General features: G+C 39.1%; 2 protein-coding genes across 4 annotated transcripts in view; one reads left to right on the top strand and one right to left on the bottom strand.

The window, feature by feature from the left end:
* Nucleotides 1-27,875, top strand: part of LOC139686330 (peroxisomal leader peptide-processing protease-like) — a 516,420-nt gene that overhangs the window by 222,446 nt on the left and 266,099 nt on the right. For 2 of the 3 annotated variants that reach the window (XM_071583497.1, XM_071583495.1), the window contains exon 5: nt 13,874-14,014. The exons of the other annotated variant lie outside the window; for it this stretch is intronic. In XM_071583497.1, coding sequence (XP_071439598.1) covers nt 13,874-14,014 — 141 coding nt within the window. The remainder of the gene's footprint in view (nt 1-13,873; nt 14,015-27,875) is intronic. 3 annotated transcript variants of the gene reach the window in all.
* The window catches only part of ITP (ion transport peptide), a 203,248-nt gene that overhangs the window by 76,989 nt on the left and 98,384 nt on the right, over nt 1-27,875 (bottom strand). The window lies entirely within an intron of this gene.

The raw sequence follows: 27,875 nt of genomic DNA, 5'->3' as shown, positions 1-27,875 counted from the left end.
ATTTGGCTAAAATATTGCAACATCGTCGACTTCTTAAAGATACATTTACCTGGTCGTAACTCAATTTCAATTCATTCGTATCGAAACATTGGCTCATTTTCCTCCGTTTTCCTCTCTGAGGTATTTTCTTCACGCTCTTCCATATAATTTATTAAAATTTTGATCCAATTCTCTCATAGTATTTCTCTCATTTTGTAATTTTCTCCCCTTCGCTTTTGCGCGTGGGCCATGCCAACCAAGTCTATTTTCTTCGATTTTCCCACTTGTGGCTTCAGTTATATTTACTAAAATTTGTCCAACGGCCCAGTGCTGGCGCATCTGGGGTTCTGGAATTCTATTGGCTAATAAGATTGAAATGTAGCATTCGTTTTCATGACTGCATGCTGCGGGGAATAATCGCTTGGAACTGTTTTTGAGGAGGTGAGTGGATGATTGGTCGAGCGGCGATGCAATTGCGCCTTGCATGCGTATCCGACCTCTTTCTGCTCTTTCCTCCTCCACCTGTTGACGAAAGCGTGATTGGCCAAGACCTTTTCCCTCCGAGACCACTAGACCCGCCGCCGCGTCGATTCATCCCCGGCGTCCTCCTCGTTTTCCCTCCATTCAAAAAAACCCTTCCTTCGTCGTATAGCGTGGGTCTCTTTGACGTCAGAAGCGGGCGCACGAGGGCGATGTAGCTCCGGCCGCCTTCGCGGTTTCTCCACCCCCGCCCGCTCGTAAGCGCCCACCCCCTTCGTCCCCCAGGTCATGGTGTAGACGCCAGGTTTCGTTTTCGGCACCCCTTTCCATCCCTCTCTTCCCACCTTCTCCTCCCGCCCCTCCCCCATGCTCATTCCGACAGCATCCGATCGGCCCACCGCGCCCACGTCATCCCCTTTCCAGTGAGAGAAAGAGAGTGCTTACACCCGTTCGCCCTTTCGAAAGTGTCGCCCTACATTTGCATTTTCACGGCGGGCCCTTTGTTTTAGGCTCGTATTGTGCCCGGTTCGTTTGTAAACAGGTTATTCGTGGTTTCTCCTCCTTTCTAAATAGAAGCATCACCGGCCCTCGTGCGCGGTTCAGGAGGGCATGCGGTGAGGTAAGCACTCCTTCCGCCGACACTGTGTGTGTGTGTGCGCGCCTCATAGCATATAGCATAGCATACGGTCACTCTCTCCGTAACGAGGAAGAGATCTTCGTGCATCGGCATGAGATAATAGTGAAGCTTGGAGTAGCTAGTATTCCTCGCGTGGGGTGGTGCGATCGCGATAGGTCTTCGTGGGCCAAAGTGAGGAATACGGCAATCTTTACGTCGAAAACGTGAATTATCGACAGAGTTACAGAAAATGATTTGTGACTGGTCGCCGTGATGTATTCATTGATCTTGGAACAGGAATATTGTTCTCTTTTTCTCTTTAATGGGAGTACTCCTGCTTTCGGAGGAATATCCACATAGTCACACGGAACTCGGATGAAATAATCTGTGGTGGTTTTGTTTTGGGTTGTTTGACATCATGAATACGCGTCTAGTATTTGGGAATTGGCCGGGAAGGACCTGATTTATGATTGGAACAAGATACAGAGAAAGGTATGGTTAAAAATTATTATGAACGAACACAAAGCGTTACAATGTAATTATAAATCCTGGGGCATGACGTTCAGCATAATTACATGGAAAACATTCTTTTAGATAAATACAAATGGTAGGTGTAGAATAATTTGGCCTGGGAGACCGCAGTAAGGACTTAAGTAATATTGACTGCCGAACGAATTAAATCATTAGTGAGTAATAATTTTCCTATGGTACAATTAGTGAGGAACCGCACCACAAGGCATCACAGGCAATAATTTAAACGACCCGAAAGTAAAATGTTCCCTTCTGTTAAAAATCGCGTAATGCCTTAATGGCTGGTCACCTAACAATCCCTGCCATTCGCCATTGTGGTTAATTGCAGGTGAAGATATACGTAGAGGTAAATAATTTTTAATTGAGGCTCTCGGATACTAAAGGAAGGTTATACGAAGTATTAGTTCTTGCTCTAGCTATCACTCCATAATCACACACTTATCTCCCTTATCTCATCCAAATTCTTCCTGCTTAACCAAAGAGACCTGTTTATTTCGATATATGGCTTCATTTCAATGCAGAATTAACATTTATCGTATTGGAAATATTACTCTAATGCTCTTCATACTTGGAACCATGCCACATTTTTTCCATCCAGATCCATCTAATATTACTCTGTACAGCGAGAGATAGGACACGGCAGCCTAGTACGATGAATAATGCCAAGCTATGCCGAAGTACTATGTATTCGTATTTCATGGATGTAAGCACTGGAAGACAAGGCCATTTAAATAGTAAATTCCGTATTTTTGTGGGTAATAATTTAGTAGCATGACTTTCAGGGCTGTTATAACTTGTGAGATAATCTCATTCTGTTTCTCTTTATTTGCGTGTTGACATTGACAACATTCCTATTTAATCTTATTACCCTTTTACCATACACTGAGGGTTTATTCATATTTAATAAGGAAAAGATTTAATGAATTAACGGTAAAACTTTCACATCTGATTACATGGAGTTGCCGTGGAAAAGTTCCCTATGACTGGACTGGATTGCATTCTCCCATGTGGTCATTGGACTCAGAAATGAATGACGTTACCATCGACTCCTGGTCGACGATTTGTCCATAATTTAAGCTCGTTTTCATTTCAATGGAACACAGGAAAACCGAAGTGACTTCAGAGAGTATGCTTTTTGCGTCTTCTTCTCGTTTGCAGTCCTAAAGTTTCTCCTATTGCCTGCGGTTTATCCCGCGAATTTTCATTTTTCTTGCCTATCAACTCCCCAAGTGACTCATCTGCTCCTTAAAACCTTTCTTATGCCTCCGCATATGTTGCCTATGTTTTTTGTTTAAAACCCACCGGTTTTAAAACAAAACCCAACTTGTTTTCCGTGGCCTTCCCCCAAGTTATTCCACTTCTCGCCGGCCTGGAGTAAAAAAAAAAGAAAGATCTCATACGCAGTGAGGTGACGTCAGCATGATGTGTGCGGGCAGTGAACCGTTATTACAACCAGTCTCTTCTTTTCTCCTGTCTCCCTCTCTCGCTCTCCCGATATCTCTTTTGTCTTATCTCCTTGGCTCTCTTTCTCCTCTCGCCACTATACACTTCTCCTCAACCGCGTTTACTACTTTCTTTAGAAGTCTCGCACGAATTCCTCGAAGATGGCTCCCGAGTGAAGAGCGTTCAGCATTTGCCGATAGCTTTCCGCCTTTCGCGTAGATGCCGTTGCGCAATCAGAGTTTTTCAGCCATGGCCTGATGCGAAGAAGCTAAAGTTATGCCTGCGACATTGACGTAAGTGTTACGCGTGGAATTAGACCTGTGACATTTAACTTGAATGAAAACAAATAATGTCTTCTGACTTTGAGGTGGAGACGGGGATGATATGGCGAGCAACATGTGGTCATTCATCTTTCTCGTAAAACCTTCACATAGGTCTCGTGTTTTTGACTTGATGTCCATCGCTTCATGCTTGTAATATTCCACTCTCGATGTATATTCTATCGATCGCAGTTTCGACACAACTAGATGCTCCGCCATTAGCGTGAAGTCGCATGCTTCAAACCGCTGCCTACTAAACTAATTATCGATATTGTAAAAGTGCTCTCGTATTCGAGTTATTTTAAGCTGCAAAGATTTTGTGAGAACATGATATCGTAAACCCATCATGAATTGTCGTTTAAATATATTGCATATCGCGTCAAAATTGCTTCATTAGTATTTTGAAGTCGTAAATGATGTTGACTGAATAGAGGGCACATCAGTCATGAGCTTTTCTTTTGAAATGCCAAGTTCTACAGAATTTTATTTTGTCGCCAGAGTTTTGATTCTTTGGCTTTTTTAGTATAATTAATTTTGGATTTATTAATTATACGCAGCAATAATAATTGTAAAATAAGCTGATACGCGGGCGAAATTGTCCTAATGATCACATTTACAAAATTATTAATTTAGGGTTACTTTGATAATGCTCATGTATGGACGAATGATAAAAACCTAACCGTAAGTGCTAAAAAATTATGTATCGCATGCCAAAAGTAGGAGGCAGTTAGAATTAAATACTCGCATATCATATATATATATTCGGTATATACATGTCTAGACTAAACTCACACCCGTGTGTGTGTACTATACATATATATATATATATATATATATATATTTATAAATATATATATATATATATATAATAGGTATATATATTTCTATATCCTAAACTCGCGCGGTATACATGGCTTGAATAAAAAGTATTGGGAATTTTTTCTAAAAAAGTAGATTTATTTCAGGCATGCTACAATTCCTGCGATTTCTTCAAATTACTTCCCTTGAGCGTCGAAACGCTTATGCCAGCCGTATTTATTGGACTCGAAGGCTCTCTGGTGGGTGGATTCGGGAAGGTTCTAAGGGGTACGTGTGCAAGCTTCTTTGACGGCACCAAGGGGTTAGGTGTTAGAAGAGACTCCATATTCTCCATATCACCCCAAAATAAAGACGCCTATCTATGTAGGGTTCCATAGTGGCGTCCCACGTGGGGGATTTTATTTTTGGCAATAGGTAATAGTCTTCTGGTGCCAAGTCAGGCCTGTAAAGGGGTTGGGAATCCTGGCGATGCCGTTGCAGAAAGACTTCCCAACCAGACTCTTGGTCGTCCGTCAAGACCTTCGGGATGAGTTCAGCGTAGATCTTTCGCATCGCCAAATTTTCAGTGACAATTGTGAACTGTCATCTTATCAATGCCAATACGTTCTGCGAACATGCGCACACTTCACCGACGGTCTGAATTCAGCACTTTACGCACATTTCAGGAAAAAACTGTTACTGAGAATCTTTCCTGCAAACCTTGTAATTTAACGGTTGAAATATATTATATTCGTATGGGTTTTAATATTCATCACATTCTCAGCAGACTATACGAAAGGAAAAAGAAGCTTCTTTTAAGTCTTTTGGAATGACTCTGTACTTATGAGCGGTCTTTTAACTCAAACGGCGACGGTTCTTCCTCAATCTCGCGTATACGATTCGTGGCCGTCTCAAGCATCGACAACGCGTCCTTGCCTTGTGTTTCACTGGGTTTTTCCCGCCCAGGAGAGAACCACGATCCTACGTGCTCCTCCCCTCCTCATAACCACTGCCTCGAGTAACCTCCTTCCTCGGACCGCCTACTCAGAACCTCCATCAGCCCACAGGGCTCATGCTCATTTCTTTATTGCGTCACGCGACAGCTTTCTTTTGGTGAACCTTCTCGGGTGAAGTGTGACGCCAACTGCCGGCACCGCGTCGCGTGGGTTATCCTCGGGCTTTATCATCGGGATGTCTCTTGATTCTGAGTTGCTGTGCACCATGACCGCGGATCCTGGGAGCACCACCTGGAGCTCGTTTATCAAAGCTATTCACTTCACAGGCCCCCCAAGAAAGATCATAAATGTGATATAAACCATTATAAATCATACCCTGTGCAATATAGAGCAGTTATTACCTTAATAACAGATTTATTGTCATGAGAAATCTCACTAAGGGTTTAGTACAAGTTGGAACTGGAGAAACGGGCACCAGGTGTGGACCTGTAACTAACTCCCTGTCAAAACGGAGATATTGACGCGAGAGGAGGCGATTTATCTTCTTGCGTCACCGGGGAAAAATGAGACATCTTGAACTCATTTAAAACTCAAATCATGCGAACACTATCGTAAATTAGATGGAAGACTTAAAAATTAAATTCTTATGGTGACAGGCGAATTTGGAAGTCAATGAGTTTCGCTCAAGATATTCTTGATGTGAGAATAAATATTTCTGTCTTATCTAAAACAATTATCTGTTGTATAAGTTTACCTGAATGGATTTTCAATGGCCAATGACAAAGTGGGGAGAGAGGAGGAGTGGGATGAGACAAGGATGAAAATGAGCAGGGAAATGGTAACTCTCATGTCTCGATCGCTAGTTGGAGAATCATCCCTCGACAATTGACGCCTGAAGGACCAGCTAGACCTTCTTTCCATCAACATTCGTGGTGTCCGAGTGGCAAGAGATAACGGATTGGTCACCGGGATAGAGATATATTGTTGCGCAAGGTAAGGGTAGATTGCGAGGGCAAAAGGTGTTTTAGGGGAGGATCAGAGGAAAATGGAATTGAGAGAGAAAAAAGTGTCAGCCACAACGCTGTCGTATCGATGCCAAAACTATCTTCGTTAGAAAATGAATGAAAACAGTATGGATATGAATATAATAATGTATATGTATACCTTATTATTTATTCATATATATGTGTAATATAATAATGTATAATAATATAATATATAATAATGTATGATATGAATGAATACCGTAATAATTTTAATTCACCGCAGATCGCGGGCAAGTAAAGAGGAGGGTGAAAAAAAGCGAGTGCAGGGAGGAAGGCGTTGGTGAAACCGTTGGGGATTATTGGAAGATTGGGCCGACAACGAGGCCCAGATCTGACATTAAACTACTATCGGAATTGCGGATAAAAATGAATTTATTAGGGTCAATGAAACGGTCATAAAGGTTCAGGGAAGTGGTCGTGGGGACTTTTGGAGAGATGTTGGTGTGCGGAACATCGTTCTGGATTTTCTTGTCAATTGTATTTGATGTGTTCTAAGTCTGTATATGTTCATTGGACAAGGATTGGGCGTTTGGTTTTCCCGGTGTATATTTTGTTGTAAGTTTTATAGAATTAAATGCAGTGAAAGTTTTGTTAGAAAGCATTGAGTTTGGTATGTACTAAATTTTTGAAGGGTAGTGGTATCATCTTTTAAAGCAGGTTTTTCAATTAGAATTTTTTCCAGAAAGAAATTGATGCAGTATTATGTTTAAAAGTGGCGGGAAGGTCATAGTTTAAAGGCGGTTAAAAATTATGTTTTTCTGTGTCCTTGTCAGAAAAACGAGAGAGTGGTGGTGGAATAATTGCTATTTGTTTTCGGTTAATTTGTATAAGTTTAATAGATATTTTAAAATTAATTTTCTGTAAAATAGATGAAATTTCTGTTCTTGAGAGTTCGGCTGGTTTATAAAATTGGTGTAGTAATCCAGGCTTATTTTAAAAAGGCATTCTTACCAAGTAAGATCGAGAGAGGACAGTTGATAGGGAAGGCGAATTTTGCTTTCGTAGTGGTCGAAGGGTCTTTAGGGATGTAAAAGTACGAATGTGATGGCTTTCTTAACGTTTCTGAAGACAGTTTTATTGAGGTCTGTGAGGAAGCCTAGGAATATGTGGGAATTCAGCTAAGACGGGGAAAGAGGGTAGCCTATGCTACTTGAAAAACTTGACTGTTAATGTGGTTATAATGTTGGGACATGTAAAGGCTTGATAGGCTGGTCTGTTCATCTATTCTAGGGCGCCTAATTATTTTGATTTTATCGTTGTTCTAATGAGGGGAAGGGTTTTATTGATGTGCAAAGAACTTTTTATATCATGTTAGCTTAAGTTATTCAGTCAACCAAGGGTTTACAATGATTGCATAGCGCATTCTAAAATGGTGCGATAGATATGGAACGAGAATAAATGTTAAGAAAACAAAGAGTATGAGATTTTAGAGAAGGGAAATGAAGTTAAATGTTGAAAAAGGAAGGAAAAAATTAGAGCAGGTGGAGCAGTTAAACTTTCTTGGAAATATTTTGCATTCAAGATGGTCATAATGGTAGAGACATCAGAAGCGGATTGCGTTAGTTAAAGAAGCTTTCAAGAGGCGGAGAAAACTGATAGTGTGAATGTTGTGTAAGGATATCACGTCAAGGCTCAAAATATTGGTATGAAACGTGGTTTTGTGCGGCGCGGAAACATGGTCGTTGAAACTAGACAATATGCGTAGATAGGAGGCTTCCGAGATATGTTTGTGGAGAAGTATTGAAAAGAAAACTGAGAGAAGCGATTCTGTTGGCAGAAATCCCAAAGAAGGCAGGATAAATGGATGAAGACCATTATAAGATGGGATAGAATGCTGAAGACTGTTATAGAGAGAAAATCGCTGGGTAGGAGATGTAGGGGTAGGAATAATATGGGCATGCTGGACGGAGTGAATGGAGGAAGGAAGTGTGCGGAATGTTAGCAGGGTTTAATATGGCGTGGGGAGTAAGGTTGCGTCTTGTTTGACGGAACTAAGAAATATAGCGATGATCAGTCTGTGCCCATCAAAGCACTACCTTAAACGCCTACCAACTATCATCACAAATATCATTTTGACGAATTCCTAAAGCGCTTTTTAAAAATATAATTTTAGCGTTGGAAAAGGGGTGCCAGAGCACTTATCACGGAACTTTTCGTTCGACAGTTATCAAGTGACATGGCGGCCGATGTTACCAAATTTCTCCATACACACCGATCTACTTATTGAGCGAGGTACAAATAATGGCTCCAGGCATTCGTTCAAAATGTATAGAGGGAACATTTGCATGGGTGGTGCTGAGTAGCTAATTGTTTGGCTCTTGCAACGGGAAGTATTTTAGTCTGTAATTTTATAGTATTTTAAATTATTAAACGACATGACAAGAACGAGTAAACCGCATATTTTTTAATTCAGCCATGAATCAGAATATGTAGTGTAGTCTTTGGCAAATATTTCAATAAACTAGAAAATTAGTCTTAAAAATAAAATGAAAATGGAAGCTATTCGGTTAGTATTTGGCCAAAGGTTTGGTATTAAATAAATTCATAATTTTTTTGACATAAAATCCAGAGGTATTAGAAAAATGCACTCTCTCATTTATCAATGTCTTACTTCATACATAATATGAATTATCATTTTGAAATACTCATCTTTGCATCTACCAGACTCTCTCAAATACTGACTTATCCTAATTAAGGATATAATTTTTATTTGAATGATAAAAACGTTTTTTGTTAACGTAGTTGAATTTTGTTCGTTTTCAGAAATATAATTACTACGGTGAATTAAAAAAAACAAATTAAATTCGGATTAGTATGCATTGTTTTCATCGATTAATTCGGCATTTTATTGATTTTTTTGTTTTTCAAGTAACACAAGTGCAAGTTGGGAAATCTTTGAGATTTTATCTTTGACTTCAAGCGTTAGATTAATTAATGGTCTCATTCACAGTCTACAAGTATCTAGCCGTGTTTCGCCAATCGACACTGCCCTAGACATGTGATTCGTAATACGAGCCGTAACATCAAGAGGACGCATTTTTATTTGGTGTCTTTTGAACTAATCGTATGAAATGACAGCTACCTTGCCATTAATAAGACACTTCGCCATTTTCAGCTATGACGTATGTGGGAATTGCATCACAGTCGCAAAAGCTCTGTAGTTGTCATAATTAAGACGTATGTGTTTGCTAGGTAATATTTTGTGGATAATAAGTATTTATTGTCCCCGTCTATTATCAATTTGACCACACTACTGAATTCCCAGGAAATAGTTTTGTCTGTGGCCATAATTTTGGAAGTATACACCTTTAATATAGCTCTCGCTTATATTGTAATACTTTAAATTTTTTCTTCAAGCGAAGCGTACTAAATTTTTCGATTATTCTTTCATAGAAGTGAATTAGGTTCAACACGTACATATAGGGCATAGTAAAATGACGTAGTTTATTTTTAGAGCTCTAATTGGATGCCAACTATATCGGAAGGTTTTTAAGTAATCGGATAATTTAGATGTTCGCTAATCTTTCTAAGCAATTTCGTGAGTTTCCCAATGAGTAAGTTTCCAAGCGTGGGTCATTAATTTTGTTTGGAATTCATCTGTTGTTAAAAGGAGCGCACTTCAGGTAAACATTTCACGAAACAAATGGCCATCGGATGCCATTTTTAGAAATTTATGCATGAGTTACGACCGATTAAATCATAATTGCGTCCTCGGAACACTGGTGCCAAAATTATGCCAAAGTGCAAAAGACCTTCAGGGCTCCTAAAGCGTGTCACGTATCTTTTTAGTTTGATTGTGCGTGCTGAGGTCAGCCCTTCCCAGCCCTGCGGAATTTGGGTCCCATTCCAATTAAATAAATTGTGTTGAGGAAGAGGAATGAGTTTGTTATTGAAATTGGTCTGCCAATTATTTTCAAATTTGTTGGTGTACGATTTCGAAACTGTAATCAGTTGAATTAGATCATTTTCCAGTGAAACATTTTTTATTGGTACATGTCATAAAAATCTCGTTACGGTTTTGTCTTCATGCAGTGGCGTGAGCTTACTTTGGGTGAAAATTTTACTCAGTTAAGTCGGCGATTATTAACATATAAATTCATTGCGATAAGATGGCAAGAGTGTTATGTTATAAATATCGTTCGTCATATGTCTGTAACGTACAACCGGCCGGCCGCATACTGCACACCGACTTCCATTTATGTGACCAGAAACTACTGATATTTTTTAAAAAAGATTGACGATATTTAAAATTACACATTAGGATTTCGTTATTTCTCTCACTGTTAATAGATATGTATTCATATTTAATTAAATTTTGTTCCTTAATTTTTTTACGTGCCTTCCAATGCATCGTAATATATGTACTCTCAACGTTTTGTAAAGCGGTCCGAATGCATGTAATATGGTAGTTTGACGTTCGTAGGTCGTGTATTGATGTCATATGTGGCCGTTTTTCTTTTGAACGCTGTTTAGTAGCTGTTTGAAAGAGATATTTGTCCCATAAGAAACCGAATTTAGGCGATTTAATTGCTGTCGGTTTGCTTGCTCATGTTACAGATTCCTGCAAAATAGACAGGTTGGCAGTATTCTTAGGGCTTGTTCTACAATTTCCCTGTATCGTTTGTGGATATTCGTTACGGCAAGTACTGAAGAGTTCTAAGTAGATATCGGAATAGCAAAAGTAGGTACAGTTTCAGTAAGGGCGGAGAAAAGACCGGCGTTGACCTACTTGAAAGGTCGATTTGGATTCAATTTTTAACACCCCATCGGTCAGGCAAAATAATTTACTGGTAGTACCCTACACTTGGTATACATGTACAAAGGGTTCGGAACTCAGTTGGAAAATCCGCTCATTCAGGGATAAAATATTCAGGACCTCTTAAAAAGTGTCCAGCCGACCAGCCACCTCTCCAATTCGATCTCCAACCTTATTATCATTAATTATTTGGAACATTTTTATTTCTCTGTATGAGAGAAAACGCATATAATAATTTAAGTGGGAACGTGCATTCTTGTGCATGGTATCCTGTAATCCATCGCTATCTATACAGGACTACATTTGACACTAAATACTTTTCCCCAGAGTGCGGCTGGATAACGTTATTCTGGGAGTGGAGCGTTGGGCTATTGACTATTGGGCTATTCCCTGGTTTGATTCCTGGGCAAGCCACTCTGGGCACCCGCAGCTCCACCCAAGCTATGTGATTTTTTGGGTACCAGATCTTGGGAAACCATAACCGGCACGGGGAAAGGAACTGACCCCCTACCCTGATGTGTGAATTTCACATGCCGGGGGGATCGAGATTGGTGCGGTGGCTATCGTACTGGCTTCCCACCCAGAGGGACCGGGTTCAACTCCCGGCGGTGTTCAATATTTTCAGTGGTATCTCGATCCCTACTTGAGGTGCTTTGTGGAGGGCACTTTGAGTGAGTACGCCGTCCGTCGGATGGGACGTTAAGCTGGGGACCCCTTGGTGCCTTTCGTAAAGAGTAGGCTAATGCCGACCCCGGGTTTCTCTCCACCCTTCATCCTTTCTGTCCATCCCCTGTGGCGCAAACGACCTCAGCTGAACATGACGTAGATGAAGATAGCTTAGGCCCAGGCATACTCGACGATGAGACAGAAACGGCATTAAGGGAGACGAAACTAAATAAGGCCTTGGGGGTAGCTAACATTCCAGCGGAACTACTGAAAAGTTATGAAAAATGTGGGAGGAAGACTCTATATGGACTGATTCATAGTATCTATGAGGAAGAAATCTGGCCGGAAGACTATTGTGAGATCAGTGTTAGTTCGTATTCCGAAAAAGGTAAAGGCTACATCATGTGAGTACTATGGAACAATAAGTTTGATATCTCACGCAGCTAAAGTTGTCCTCAGAATCATAAACAAAAGGATAGAGAGTAGGGTGATGACTTAGGGGATGATCAGTTTGGGTTCAGGAAGGGGAGAGGTACGCGTGATGCCATTGCAGTAATGAGATCACTGATCGAGAGGAATATAGAATACAATCAGGACGTACTTGCCTGTTTCGTAAGGTTCTAAAAAGCGTTTGATTGAATGAATTGGGAAAAACAAATGATTATATTGCAGAAAATAGGAGCAGATTGGAGGCTAATCCGCAACCTTTACGTGTCTCAGGTGTATGGCAGGCTTGCTCATTATCACCGTTGCTGTTCATCGTATGTAGAGGAAATAATTAAAGAGGCATGGGAAGAACTGGAGGCAGGAATAAAAGTAGGCGGGGAATGCGTAAAGTCTGTTAGGTTTTCTGATGATCAAGCTTTAGTTTGTCAGTCAGCTAGGGGGTTACAAGAATTGCTGAGTGAATTTGAAATTCACTGCGACAGATATGGCATGAGAATCCATATTAATAAAACAAAGGTAATCCGATTTTCTTGAAAGAAAAAGGTGAAGCTAAACATTAAAATAGGAGGGCAAAAACTGGAGCAGGTAGAACAGTTTACGTATCTCGGAAATTTTTTGGGCCAACACGGTCAAAGTAGTAGGGACGTAAGGAGAAGCATTGCGCCAGTCAAAGAGGCTTTCACAAGGAGGAGGGAGTTGACGATAGGGACGTTGAATAAGGATATTAAGAAAAGACTTGTAAAAACTTTGATATGGAGCGTAGCTATGTACGGCGCGGAAACATGGTCATTGAAGCAGGAGGATGGACGTAGATTGGAGGCTTGTGAAAGGTGGAGAAGGTGAAATGGACCGGAAGGAAAACGAATGAGGAAGTGCTTGGTATAGTGGGCGAGGATAGGGGTTTGTTTGGGGAGAAATTCGATGGAAGCAGGAAAAATTGATGTAGGGCATATTGATCGGCAGTGGGATGTTGAAGACGGTATTAGAGGGGAGAATGTCAGGCAAACGAGGAAAGGGCCGGAACATTATAGGGAGGTTGGACTGAATGAAGGGAGGAAGGAAGTACCCAGAGATGAAGAGGGACCTGATGCAGAGTAGGTTGCTGGATTGTGTTTTGTTAGAAGTCACAAAATATTTATTTGGTAGTTTTGTTCATCCAAAAACCTAACTTAACCGGTAGATTACCTTATAATATATATATGATGCTCTTAACATCTTGTGTTTCATTTACAGGAACTCTCCTGTCGTATTACAATGATGCTAATAATACATTTTCAATATCATCGCTAAAGATACATTCTTCCTATTTGTGCAAGAGATATAAATCTGTAAGTTAACCTTTGCTCTGGATGTGATTTCCAATCTATAATTTCTAATAATTTAGATACGCTAATCAATTTATGAGAAGAACGTTTTGAAAATCCTGCCCCTCTACGCTGCACACGATTTAATTCGGCAATCAATCCAACTTCACGCTATATGCTAGCAGCATATTCTAAATTAGGATTAACTTTGAAAGATAACTTAACTCTTTAAACTGTACCTCACCTTTCCGTAATACTTTTCATATATATTAAGACTTTTTGTTAGTTTCTCGTCATTTTCCCCATATGTGAGGCCGTCGAAGCCGTCTGCCAGTAATGGGGTTGGGTTTTTTTAATTTAACACATTTTAATGCCTGCGGAATTAATTTACGAGAATGTATTGAACATATCCGTTCGCATTGAACGGCTCCGTTGGAAAAATTCTGCACTGTAGCATAGTTATAGAGGGTTGTTATCGTCTCTTTGACGAAACGCATATGGCTCACTAACGACGGGTTCGATATTTTCCAGGCTTTTGCTCTTCGCGACTCCGCTGCGACGCGCGACTCGTCCCCCACCTCTCGGGTGTCTTCAGCGGTGGCCAACGCGGAAGTTTTTCCGAGGCCGTGTGCGTCTGCGATACGGGAAGGACGGCAGGTTGGCGAGAACTCGGTGAGTGGTGCAAAATTCTTAATTAAATATTTGCGGAAAGTTCCCTTGTTCGTGGAAATAATAGTGTTGGGAAATAGGATAATTGTTCGTGACAGCGTATTTGGGGAGACTCCTGATCTCGGCCGGACGGAGATTTATCGGGTACCATTAGCTTGCGTGCCGCACAAGTGCAGTTCGAAGCAAGCCGACACGTGCGCCATGCGGATAGATTAATTACTCCCGAGTGCTATCTGGAAATCATTGAATTTCCACCGGGTTACCATGACGGCGTATGTTTGACCTTGTGTTTTTTTGATTAAATGTCGGTATGAAATGGACTTAATGATGAGCATTAATCACTCACGAGATCAAAACGAATCGATACCATTTGATTTCATTGTAACCATTCGATTTTCGAAGATGAAGGCGGCTATTGAAAGTTAGTCTCATCTTAAAGAAATATTACGATTCTTTTCTCTTTAACTTGTTGGTATTACGACTTTTAGATACTTTCTCCGTACTTCAGAGAATACAACATAAGTAATTGAAAGCATTTTTGGTGACTAATATTATCTAATGTTGAAAGTATTCATATGACGTTTGAACTCTCTTTTTTACGTAGTTAAACGGTGTAATGTAGGGTTGCGATTATTATTAAGAGGAGTAAATAAATGTAAATGCGGTGCATGTATCGTAAATCGTTATCAAACTGCATGGATGTTCCTTTTTGTGAAAAAATGCATATTTATCGTTTTTTTTATTAGCATGAGAAATTGATTCGAACATTTAAAGAAAAAATATGAACTAGATTGCGATGACCTATTTATTGTAAAAATTTTCCATCTTAAATACAACTTACCTTAAAATGGTTTTTATTGCATTTGATACAGTAATTGATGACAAGTGCTATAGGCCAAGATTAGGGCAAGTTGGTAATTCGAAGATGTATTTCGAATAGCATAAAGAAGCATGTTTTAGATTCTATGTTTATATATTTATCGTTTCCTAGTGTACCCGCCGATGCTTTGATAGTAAATAATGTCCCCTTCAAACTAGGATTCTGTTCTAATGGCAGATATTTTCACTCTATGAAGAGTTTGTAATTACTGTAAATTAAAAGACGTGAAGAAGAGATAAGTAATACTTTGACGTGGACCCTTGTGCTATATGGTTCAGAAACTTGGAGTCTGAGAAAAGAAAATGCTCGTAGATTTGAGGCAATCGAGCCAGGTGTTTGGGAATGGATTTAGAAAGTTAGACGGGCAACTGAATGAAATTTGAAAGCAGAAAAAGTGATGGATTGACATCAAGAGAGGTAATGGGATGCTGAAATTGTCTGTTTGGTAGATAAGGGAGGAGGAGAAATAGACAGAACGGGCAAGAATAAAGGTTTAAAGAAATGAAGACATATTTTAAAAAAATGTGAGAATATGGGAACTTAGCTTAAAGAAATGTAAGAGTTGTTAAGTCATTTCGGATATGCAATCTGCCATGCTGGAATGACAGGATGTGCAATTAAAATGCTTACCACAGAGTCAATAAAATCATAATTGGAGGGATACCGTGAGAATTTCTCCTGCACGTTCATGTATGATAATAATTCATAAATACAGAAACTTTTGTCTTATTTTTACATATGTTGAGATCACTTCGCTCGAAGACCGGATCAGTATAGCGGAATTCTGGGAAGAGGTTTTATTTTATTACGCAAAGGCTCCAACTTATTCCATTTATGGAGTTAACGAATGCGGTGTTATTGCAGAAAACGGTAGCTTTATAGGCTTGAGTTATTCAGAGGACAACGTCATTGCATAGATGTTTTCTGAGCTCAACCAAATGCTGGGGATCGATAGAATACCTAAATTAAACGAAAATTTGACAAAAACACTTATCATTACATTCTGAATGGTTTGTGCTATCAATTAAAATTGCTAAAAACACCACGTTTTTCCTGAAAATTTTATCCAACTTTTGCAAATATTGAATCTTGATTAAAGAAATGATCGATTGAACGATGGCTGTAACAAAATCCGTCATTGTTTTCTTTTTTGTGACTTATTTTTTAATTGATTGTTTTTGTTATTATTTTGTGGCACTCGAATGCATTTATGGAATAGTACGAAAAAGTTTTCTGAGGTCATTACGTTTAAATATTTTTGGTTTTATAACATTCGCTATTATTCCTAATTATACTGAATGATGTTCTTACACTCTTCTTTACTTCCCTTGGATCCTGTTTTCATGGGAGATCGGTCGGATTAAGAACGGAGGACTATCATTTTTCTGGCAACAGCTGCATTATTGCCTCGATTTGGATTATTATATAGATCCCTATACCAGCAGTCCTATATTTAAAAATTACGGAAGTTCATCTTACTTTATGTTCTTCTAGCGAGAACAAATTCTATTGATACATAAAATGGAATCTGTAATAGTCTTGGAGTATGTTTTAATCATTTTATTATGGAAACGCATGCATGAAAAATAATACAATAAAAAAATATAGAGATTCGGTAATTAATCTGTCGTTAGGCAATTCCATAGGGTTGTTATACATTAAGTATTCTCTTCCGTTGAACTCAGGGTCTTCCCGGTTTGAAAAGTTCCTTGGTCAATGCATGTTGCATGACATTACCACCCTTAGCAGTACTTGCTGGGGTTGGCACGGATACATTGATATTGCTTTGCATTAAAAAATCCATCTCGACACTCCATCTGACTTTGCAAGGCACTCAACATTCTCATCCTCAGGATGAATGATACGTGGACGAAGTACTCTATTTAATTTTTTACCTATTATCCATTTTAGTGATAACTCGAGGGGTGGAAGGGTTTCACGTTTTATAACGGTGTTCTTTTAGAAAGTCCAAGCGTTTTAAAAGCTAATGGAAGTGAAGAGAACTGTTGCATTATATAATGGTCGATTTCATGTATCTAAATCCACATGGTGTTCGTAATAATGCTAATGCTATTGTAATAAATAAATTATGTCTTTGAATTTGTGAAATGACTGTGTTCTCGCACTTGTCCGCCATGTGCTAAATCTTTCCGTTGTGTGCGGATCGCATTGTGAGTAGCGTGAGTGAAACCTGACTTAGGGATTTCAGAACGTTTGCTCTGCTTTCTAACCTCTCCGATGGTGCTTCGAGCATCGACGTCATTTCCTTGAAAATGGCATTATCACGCCATTCATTGGGTCTTTGAATGCCAATAATTCGAAAATTCACGGAAAAGCTGTAAATAACTTGAAAATAGAAGGATAGGACTAAGAATAAATATTTGTCACCAGCAGGAAGAGGGGATACGATTTGTACTGCTTATTTTTCACATGAAAATCTTCATTTCTATTTGGCCAAGTTATTTTAGTCGTGAAAGTTACTTCAATGAAGGAACTTTAAGTAATTTGAAAAATCTTTTAAAGTACTCCAAAAACAGCCTATTTTTCTTTGAGAAAAATATATTGAGTTTTTTGTAATAGCTTTTTTGTCGTGATAGGATATTTTTCTTTAGAAATCCTGGAATCAGAAAGCATCTAATATCTGACCGTCGTGCTCCAGAATTCGATTGGATTAAAATTAAGGATGGACTGTGAGGCAGGAAGTTTGTTTATCCACGTGGCTCCTGAAAAGGAGTTTGGTGCTTTGTTGCAGCTTGGAGCGAAGTTTTAAAGGATATAAGCAGTGTATTGCAAAAAGAGAGGCAACGAACAAATCGTAATTGGAACTTTCCTAAGTAATCGACGTTAATTTCGAAGGTTTAACGAACGTTGATTCCCGATTCTGGACTGCCTTCCTTATTGGTTCAGAAGGTACGTAGACTTCAAGCCTGGTAGCTAACTTCCTCGAGAGCATGCCGTAAACTCTGACAATCCTGTGGCTTTCTATGTATTTTATTAAGATATAAGTGTACATTTTGTAATTTATCACTCTATAACCAGTGATGAAGTCATGGAAATCATGGATGAATCATGAAACTATCGGTAAGCGTTTAAAACCACAGGTGATATTGACGTTCGTGGTTTTTCCTTTGATAATTATCGACCTTGCTCATTTGTAATAAATTTATCTTATCTAGTTCGCACTTTACTTCAAGTTATCTGATTCTTTATGATCTTCAAGTCCGAATTCGACAATATTTTTTCGTCCTTTATCTTGGTTATGATGCAAGATTTATTTAGATAAAAGATAACATTTAGATAACACTTCCAAGTACCTAACAGATCTAAATGTTGGAATTAAAATTATTTTTGAGCTACAGTGTAGACAACTTTACTACTCTTGCTAACCATAGTTGAGAGATATTCCTCTGCTCGCTTTAAAAAAGTGCTATCCTTGTATAGGTTGGCAATCGATGGACCAAATCGGATGCAGTATCATCGGCGTTAAAAATGAATCGATTTCATCTTACCCTTGGAAAATGCTGGCACATGATTGCGGTGCAACATTTCATGACCAGCTAAATCGACTCGGGCTCTGTGAAGCAAATTGCGCGATTCGTTTGGTCATTTGCTGTCCTCGACAAGCACGAGTCTCCAACCTCGCCGCCACCTCCCTATTTTCCTCTGCTTTCATTCATATTTTTTGTATTCAATCTTCGACTGCTCTCCCATTTGCGTCTTAGACTTAAGGCTCGCGAGCGTTGTCGTTCAGAAGTGGATTTTCTGTACTTTTTCCGTCCTGCCTCCCTTCGTCGTGGTTGAAGCAAATAAAGAGAAAAATAGCGGACATTAAAAAGCGATAGTTGAGTGATGATGCTCGCGAGAGTCCATTTTCCTCGTTCGAGTCATTACGCCTATCCCTGTGTCATGATTTTACATCTAATCGCGGAAACACATCCGCTTATGCATTGGGAATGAATCGCGTGACTTAAGAAGCGTGCTTCAAGTGATGCTGAAGCGGTAGATACAGCTTGGAGATGTACACTCGTCTCAACCATGCGATATAAGGGAAGGTAAACTCAAATATTGCTTCGGATGTACCAGTCGACATTATATTTTAAAATTTGAATGTAATTCCCACTCATGAAGGAGTTTCACCGATGAACTTACTTTTTCTGGTAAAATGGCGATATTTATCAACTCCATTGCTCACGTTTCATTGCTGCCTCTCTTTACTTGTGTAGTAAATTTTAATTTTAGCGTAATGTTGTCAGAACTTTGGCTTGAAAATAATTTGTTTGGTGTCCTTATTTGGTGTAAATGTAATGTAGGGGCTGATCAGTATTTTTTCACGCCTAATTAGTACAGGTATGTTTTCTCATTAATTAAATATAATGGAAAATAATTTGTGATGCCAATAATGAAAAATTTTCACAGAATGAAGTCTAATGCAGTAATTTACAATCCGTTTTCAATAGAGTTATCCGTAATTTTTTATTCTTATAGCTGACTGTGCAAAAATTCAGCCCATGCTACATGTATATCGCTTGCTTAAATCGTGAGGTACGATTTATGTGGTTCATGTTTAATTGATATGGCTCCATTATTTGGCCGACAGAAGAGTTTGCAAGATAAAGCAAGTTCTTTTCTCCCGGCAGCGATGGAGGTAAGACGCGACGCCGCAATGTAATTTTGCATTTGCCTGGACAAATCCCAAGCTAAGGCAAATTCCAAAGAAACTGCGGGAGATGCCGCAACAGTAACTTTTAATGGAGTCGTCCGCTAATGTGCATTTCAATGCAGCATTTGTTGCATTGAATTTGTTGCATCCCAAGCTAAGGCTTGTATAATCCTAAAGTGGGATAATGGAGAGCTCGTTTTTTCCTTTAGCCCAGCAAGGAAATGGTTTTTTGTGTTTAAGGAGGGGAGACATTCAAAGGAATGTGGACCCGGAGCATCAGTTCTTGTTCTTACGAAAGTAAACATTAACACCGCTGCTACCTTTGTGAACGATAATCGCCGATTAACGTCGAGAGCTCTCTCTAAAGAGTGAGATCATTCATTGGGCGACATCCACGTATTGGTAACAGAAAAAAACACTTGAAATGTAATTGGGCGCGGTGGGTTCCAAGAAGCCCATCACGAATTTGCAATTATCTCGTCAAAATCAATATAAAGTGTGTTCCTTATTACCCTATAGTCCGGAGCCAGTCCCATGTGACTTTTTCCTGTTACCAAATGTGAAGAAATCACTTCGTGGAAAGCGTTTTTCATCATCAGAAGCAGACGTAGGTGAACTGAACTTGTTGCTGCTCTTGCTGTTGCAACATTAGAGTTCATGTACCTATTACGCGATGCTTGACCAATGCAAAACCTTGTGTCATATTTTTTGTCTCAGAATGATTGATTGGTGTCCATTGATGATTATTGTTGTCTCAAAAAACACTGTAATCAACCAAAATTTGGTTTGCTAGGTAAGAGTCCTGTGTTAAGTCATATAGATCCTGTTAAATTCACAAATTCAGGGGAAGGGCGCCAGTTCCTTTCCCTTGTTGCCTATGGTATCCCAGGAAAATCTATACCGAAAACCACACAGCTTGGGTGAAGCCGAGGGTGTTCAGAGACGTGACCCGAAATCAAGCCGGGGTCTTTTCGGTCAGTCTCCAAGCTTAATAGCCAGGGGTCTAAATGTACCATATCATTATTGTCTAATATACTTAAAACATATACAATAATTAATATGCTAATCTTTCTGTTTGTATTCAAATCACTTTTCTCCGTCCATGGTTGATTCATTCCCCCATCTCTCTGTTCTTCTGATAATTTAATGGGCGTGGTTCGAATTATAGCGGGTGTAAATTTGCGGGTGTTGTCACAGACGTAGGAATCATACTACCTTGATCAAAAATTTCCCGGAATTTATTCAGAAAATTAAAAATACAAGTTTATTCATCTAAATCTATATTGTCCCCTTCAAAGTAATCCCCATCGACTGCAACACACTTATGCCAGCGCTTGATCCAATCCTCGAAACATTTTTTATATTCGGTTTTCGGTATGTCCATCAGTGCTTCCTGCGATTTTTCCATTACTTCCTCTCGGCTGCTAAAACGCGTTCCCCGTAATGGTTTTTTAACTCGATTGAACAGAAAGAAGTCACAGGGAGCCAAATCAGGTGAATTCGGTGGCTGTTGGATGGTATTTGTTGCATTTTTCGTCAAAAAATTACGAATAATGATAGCACTGTGCGACGGTGCGTTATCATGGTGCAAAATCCACGAGTTTTCTGCCCACATTTCTGGTCTCTTTCGGCGAATTGCTTCACGCAAACGTCTCATAACGCCCAAATAATACTCTTTGTTTACTGTCTGGCCTTCTGGCAAAAATTCATGATGCACTACACCGTTGTAATCCATGAAAACCGTCAGCATTGCCTTCTTTTTTGACTGAAAACGACGTGGTTTTTTTGGTCTCGGCTCATTTGGTGAACGCCATTCACTTGCCTGATGTCTGGATTGCGTGTCGTACTCATAAACCCACGTCTCGTCTCCAGTAATGATCCTTTTGATGAATGTGGGATCGGATTCAGCCTCGCAAATCATGTCTTTTGCGACGTCAACACGGTCTCTTTTTTGCATGAAATTGAGGTCTTTTGGAACCAACTTTGCTGCTACACGACGGAAACCCAAATCATTAACCACAATGTCTTGGGCGGATCCATAGGCAATGTTCAAGTCCTCCGCTATTTCTCTGATGGTTAATTTGCGGTTATTGACCAACATTTCTTTTACTTTATCAATTTTTTCACCGACTTTCGATGTCGATGGTCTGCCACTGCGTTCATCATCTTCGATTGACTCACGACCACTTCTGAACCGCTCGTGCCACTGGTAAACGACCGTTTTTTTTAGAGAATCGTTGCCGAAACACTTTTCCAACATTTCCAACGTCCGTGCGCCACTAAATCCGTTTTTTACGCAAAATTTAATACAAGTTCGTTGTTGTAAATTTAAATCCATTTCTGAAATTGTAAAAAATCGCCAACACACACAGAGATAGATGTACTCTTGGCTACGTAACTTTTGCAAATGTCAAGTTATGACACTAAGATTTAAAGGGAATATCAACAACAGATGTACCAATTTAACAAAAAAAACAGAACTCAAATCGGAACGATGGGAGCGCCACACGGTGGTTATTCCGGGAACTTTTTGATCTAGATAGTATGGTGACTTTGGCTAATTAAATACTGGATTATGAAATCTCCGGCCGTATTCATGAATTTTAAATTTATCTTTTATGATATTTATTTTTCAAGATACTTTCAGCTGCGTGAAATGAAAGATAATGGATTAGAGGAATCCATATATGCATAAATAAGTATAAATAGAATATTATTAAGACAAGAGTACTAGTGTCTATTAAGTCACGGTAGACATGATTTGATGGATCCGTTACCTAAGAATTGCTATGTGTCTGAGCTCCAGCTGACACAAGATTTTAGAATTAAACTCTAAAACCTGGATTACAATAAAATCCACGTACTTCATATCTCCATTTATTCAGTCTAGCATTTTTATCCTTTGCTTGCTCATATACTTCATTTACCCAGCATTTTGTCCTCTATATTCTCTGCTTTTATTTTTCCTGTATTTTTCGAACAACCTGTGTACTCACCTAAATAAATGCATATATACCTGTATACATATATATATATATATATATATATATACATACACATATATATACATATATATGTATATATATATCTTGAAGGAAAGTCTCACGGATGTGAATAATAATGTAAACGAAGAAGCGAGATAGTGCTGGCGAACAGAAACACAGAGAAACACACACATATGAAACTCACACATATTCCGAATTTTTAGTGGCCAAACCATCTTTCTCAAGGGAGAGAATTATGTTATTATGTATGTATAAAGGCATATATTTTTTAAATTTCATTTTGTTTGCTAGACTAAAGGGGATTGAGTTACTAATTAATTAAATTGTCAATGTTCGTATGTGACATAATTGTTTGGAGCTAAATTTATTTTTTCGTTCAAAAAACTTAGCAATGGATAATTATAGTCAGTAAAGCAATGTTATTACAAGTCATCATGGTAGTCGAGTTATTCCTGGTCCATCTTTTTTCCTTAAAACATAATGGCTTGGTCGCAATTACTTGAATTTTCCCCTTATGTGTCGAATTCACTTCCAAATATGCCTACATTTGAAAATTAAATTTTCTTATTAAGTCTCGCTTTAAATTGACCCTCGGCTGGACGTCTGCCATTCATAAAAATACCCCTAGTTTCAGTAGATCTTCCTGCAGTCATAGCGTCTGGGGCGAACTTGAAGTTATTGCCTAGATATTGCTGGCATATCACGAATTTCGTGTATTTCCATCTTTTTACTTATGCCAGTCAATAAGCTCTCACTTCTTAAACATCTGGTGGTAGCAATCCTTACTCTTAGACCCATTCCTCAAGTATGTGATGTGCGAGTATTTTTTCTCTTTCTTTGAGCGATTTTCATCCTCATGATCACTTTCTCTGGAGGCATTCTTCAAAGAGTCATTTTTATCGAGATTCCACTTCGTGTCCTAATCCCATCTCTTTTGACCTACCTGAGTAAAGCCACCTTTGACCCACCTTATGCACTGAATTTTTGAAAGCTCCCCATCCACCTGAGACATTGATTAGTGATTCAACGGGATATTTATACAGTTATGTAAAATGAAAAAGTTTTCTTTCTCTATCATAAAGTCTATCCTCAATAAGTATTGTTAATGGTCGTGTAAGAGTCGAGAATCTCATTTTCATTTGTAATGTTTTTTCAACCACTCGGAAGTAGTCTTATAAAAAATAAATATAATCGTTGTATGTATTGTTGTGTTCTATGCCCGCATAGGACATTCATTCTCATGCAATTCAATGTTTTTTGTGAAACAATCATTTTAGCTATGATAGGTCGACAATGTGGTTTGATACGTTTCCACGAACCTATTCTTCATGCCACTCGTACCTCGACTATTTCGAACAAGATTATAATGACGAAGCGACCCAATGCTGATGCCAAGAACGAAATTTCAATGGTAGAGGATGCTTACTAAAAAAATGTCTTCTCCCGGTCGTTCTCAAGATGTGTCTCCAAGTGGAAAACCCCGTCTAGGATTCACCCTGAAATGACCTCATGTGACAGTATATTTCCACCGTCCGTGACTCAATCGCTTACCGTCCAGGAAGGCGTCGATTTTAACTTTGTCTAGCGATGGCGTAACATTTGAGGCCATAATACCAGGTTTTCGCGGAAGTCCACAGATTGCATATTTCTTAGCGATTTTATGCGGCAGACAATGGGAGGCACGGCGAAATTGCTAACATCCTGCCCTGATGATTTATTGTTTGCCTGGTCGCCTACGTAGACGGTGTTTACTTCTTCGAGATTTCTCCCAAAAAAGAAGCGATGCCTTCAGGTTCGCAAAAGGTGATGATAACTTTCATGGCCATCTCATGGAATTCGGGACATAAGTGTTCTGTGATCGGTATGCTGAAATCGATTGATTCTGTTAAGAAAGGCTAAATGAAATTTCGAAAAAGTTGTCATCATTTGCCTCACTGGTGAAAATTTCTGTAAATTTCTTTTTCAACTTGATTGGTTCAATGTCGTCAACATTCTTGTAGGAAGGAGTGCAAAATTTCACTCTTTCATCAGTATTATTCATCTCGAGAGTTCTCAAAATGTAAATTTTGAAATATTGCAAAATTGCCTAACTGATAACAAAAAATTACTATAATTCTAGTATACCATCATTCATACCCAGTATATTCTAGTATATTTCATTCTAGCTGGCCCCGGTGGCGGCGGGATAACGTCTTCGCCTACCAGCCCAGAGGTCGCGGGTTCGATTCCCGCCTAGGTGGATTTTCCTCCATCTAGGGCTTGGTTGTATGTGATTGTCTTCAATGTTTTGCCTGTAATGTAAGGCTTAGGTGGAAGAAGGGACTATAGGAGACCACGCCCAATTAAATTGATAAATAAATAAAATAAATAAATACCCGATAATTGCATTAATACTTTAGAGGGAATGGCTTTTAATTTCACTAATTCCACCCACCTTTACTGTTGGGTTTATTCTTAAACTTCGCAGCTACGATTCTTAATCTGTTCGCATACTTGGACGAATGTCTGCGTTAGAATTTAATCTAATGCTAGAAAAATACATCAAGGACATGAATGTGGCATAAGCCGTTGAATCTATTTTGAGGCATGAAAAATTCAACTAGGACATCGTTGTTAGTGTAGTGGATTGAAATGTAACAAATGTCTTCGCCCTAAGTTAGCCACCGTATTAACTTATTAAAGTCGTCCATGTGCTGTCCGCCCTAAGTCGTAACGTTTGCGAACTGAGGTTTTTCCATGATTGCTTATATTTCCATCATCCGTGACTAGTTGAGGTTCATATGCCTTCCTGCTGGTTGATACAGTTTTTGTCCTGGGTAATTGTGCATTTTCTGGCTTCCATTCCCGGGACTGGCCGGAGGCAGGTGCTCTCTTTCTCGCTTGCAATCTCTGCCCATTGTCCAAGGCGGTTGCGACACGCATTTCTTACGGCGGCTGATCTTTATAGGCCTCTCTTCCCTTAAGAAGGATGAGAGAGAAAGAGAGCGCTCCCTCCCTCCCTCTCAAGGAGACTCGGGAGGAACGGGGTGTTTTGCCCTCGACAGAGGTCGTCTCGAAGACAAAGATGCTTGAAAGTGGCAGTCTCCCAAGCGGCAGTCTTTTGTAATTACTTCCCCGGAAAAATTGCCCTTCTTCCTTTTTTTCCCTTTGATCGCGTTGACCTGTGGTCACAAGAATTAATTATCATCTTCATTTCTAAGCAATAAAGAGCATTCTTGCATAATACATTGGATACATTAAAGGAGTTCGATTTAAAAAATAAATGCATCGAAAACTGCATTTTAGCTCCTACGCATTATTATAATTTATCAATGGTGTTTGCTTGAATTTAAATGGTAAACTGTTAATATAAGCCATGTAACAGGTAAGAGTTGGATTACGTTTAGGCCTCTCAGTCGAGAAACTGCTGTATCAATAATCCATCATCGAAATTAAGGTATTTGTTTAACATATCCATGTTTGTATTTTTCAGTTGACTTTGTTTTAACGGTATTTAAGGACACTAAGAAATTTCACGACTTTCCTGGAAAGTATTTTCTCACATGTGTTAGGCTGGTGTCATATCATTCTTTGCGTGAATTCTTCTTTGAAATTGAACTCAGGATTACATGTTGAAGATTCAAAATGAAAAAAATTAAGTAAAAAAACTTGATTGTAAAATGTTTGGAAAAATTATTAATTCGATAGTGATCAATTGCATAAAAACTGAGTGGAAGAATAACGAAAACTTATGTTCATTTTAAAAATGTTATACTCTTTTGAACTGTTGTATTACTGAAGGGTTGTCCTTAAAAACTCGTTTGCGAAAATGATGAGCATATTTGTTTCATCTCAACTTCACTCTGGTTCGTCTGAGTGAAGACGGGAACGGGCCCCAAGCGCCCAAGCATCCAATTTAAAATTTCGCTTTGTCCTTGAACCGCCCCTCTCGGCAGCTACCATCTGGGTTTGCTCGCATGAGTCCACGTCCCGAAAGCCGTCCTTTTCTCTTTAATCTTGCCTTTGGCTTTCATCTTAGCGATGTTGGAAACTTGATGAGGCAGGTCGTATGAATTCAGTTATTGTTTTTAGATCATATGTAGCGATTAAAGTATATTTAGTCATGCATTCAGGGTAAATAATCAAGTGGTACGATTGATTGCACTTTTAAATTGTCCACTTCACTTCCCGTAATAAGTCTTGAAAACGTCGCATTGAAGTGAGCACACTGGAAATGATTAAAAAATTGTGTGTTAACTTACTTACTTTTTGCATAAATATAGGTACTCTTTGAGCATGCTCGTACGTGGCAAGTTACTGGACGGATCGAATTAGTGTTGCAATTGCAGTGCCGGACCTTCATGTTTTCAATTGATATTTCTCAATTATCCAGTCTGTTATACCCTATGTGGTGTCGTTTTTGTAGAGTTTTACACTGACTCATTCGAGTGCTTTAGAGTACGAATGAAATAATTTAATAAACGAACTAACATTTTTTATGTTACCCACATGGTATATAATTATGTCCATTGCGAGAGGTTATATCAATCCTTCATTCGCTCGATAGTTTTTTGGCTGCTAGTAGAAAGCGAATTATTTCCGAGCTATTAGTGATTTCGAATTATTTTCGAATCTTTCTGTAGATGTGGATATAGTGGCCGAATAACCATGTACAATGTAATTAGTCTAATTTTGATCACGGAATTTGGAATATCTTTAACTCTTGCAGTGTAAAAAATTAGCCATGATGGAATAGTGAGCAATGCATGGCTGCCTTTCCGAAAATCAATAATCATCACTGCCTATGGCATGGATACCGTTTTTCCAAGACATTTTTTTTGCGGTAATGTTTCACTCTTATCTCGATCGGCAGCTAAAGTATCACTTCAGGAGTCTGTTTCAAGTTAGTAGCCCAGTATCGGAAAGAGGCTGTCTCAGGAATGGCTAGTTGCTGCTCTCCAAGATATCCTGTCTCTCGCAATTACCTCATCCTCTCTGGTATTGATGTCTTCCATAATTTGATTACCGTAATTCGTCCTTGGGTTTCCTCCTCACTCCTTCCATTCAATGGCTCCATTACGGTTATTCACCATTGTGCCTCAGTGTGTGTCCAATTAGATGCCCTCTTGTTCCAGTGAATGTATTTCACTGGCTTCCCACCAGTCCCATTCTCCTAAGGAATTCTTCATTAGTCACTAGTGCTGTTCATTTCATTTTCCTTATTCTTGTGTTGCCTCACGCTGACTTTTGGCCTTCAATAAATAAATTCGTGTAACAAATAATACCAAATACTAAAATATTTTCTTTCTAAATATTTCATAGTTCGGTGTCATGTCGGTA

Source organism: Hetaerina americana, unplaced genomic scaffold, assembly GCF_022747635.1.
Source record: "Hetaerina americana unplaced genomic scaffold, ioHetAmer1.1.p SCAF_14, whole genome shotgun sequence".
NCBI classification, from domain to species: domain Eukaryota; kingdom Metazoa; phylum Arthropoda; class Insecta; order Odonata; family Calopterygidae; genus Hetaerina; species Hetaerina americana.
Note: the sequence above shows the minus strand (reverse complement) of the source record. Positions and strands in the feature narration are given on the sequence as shown.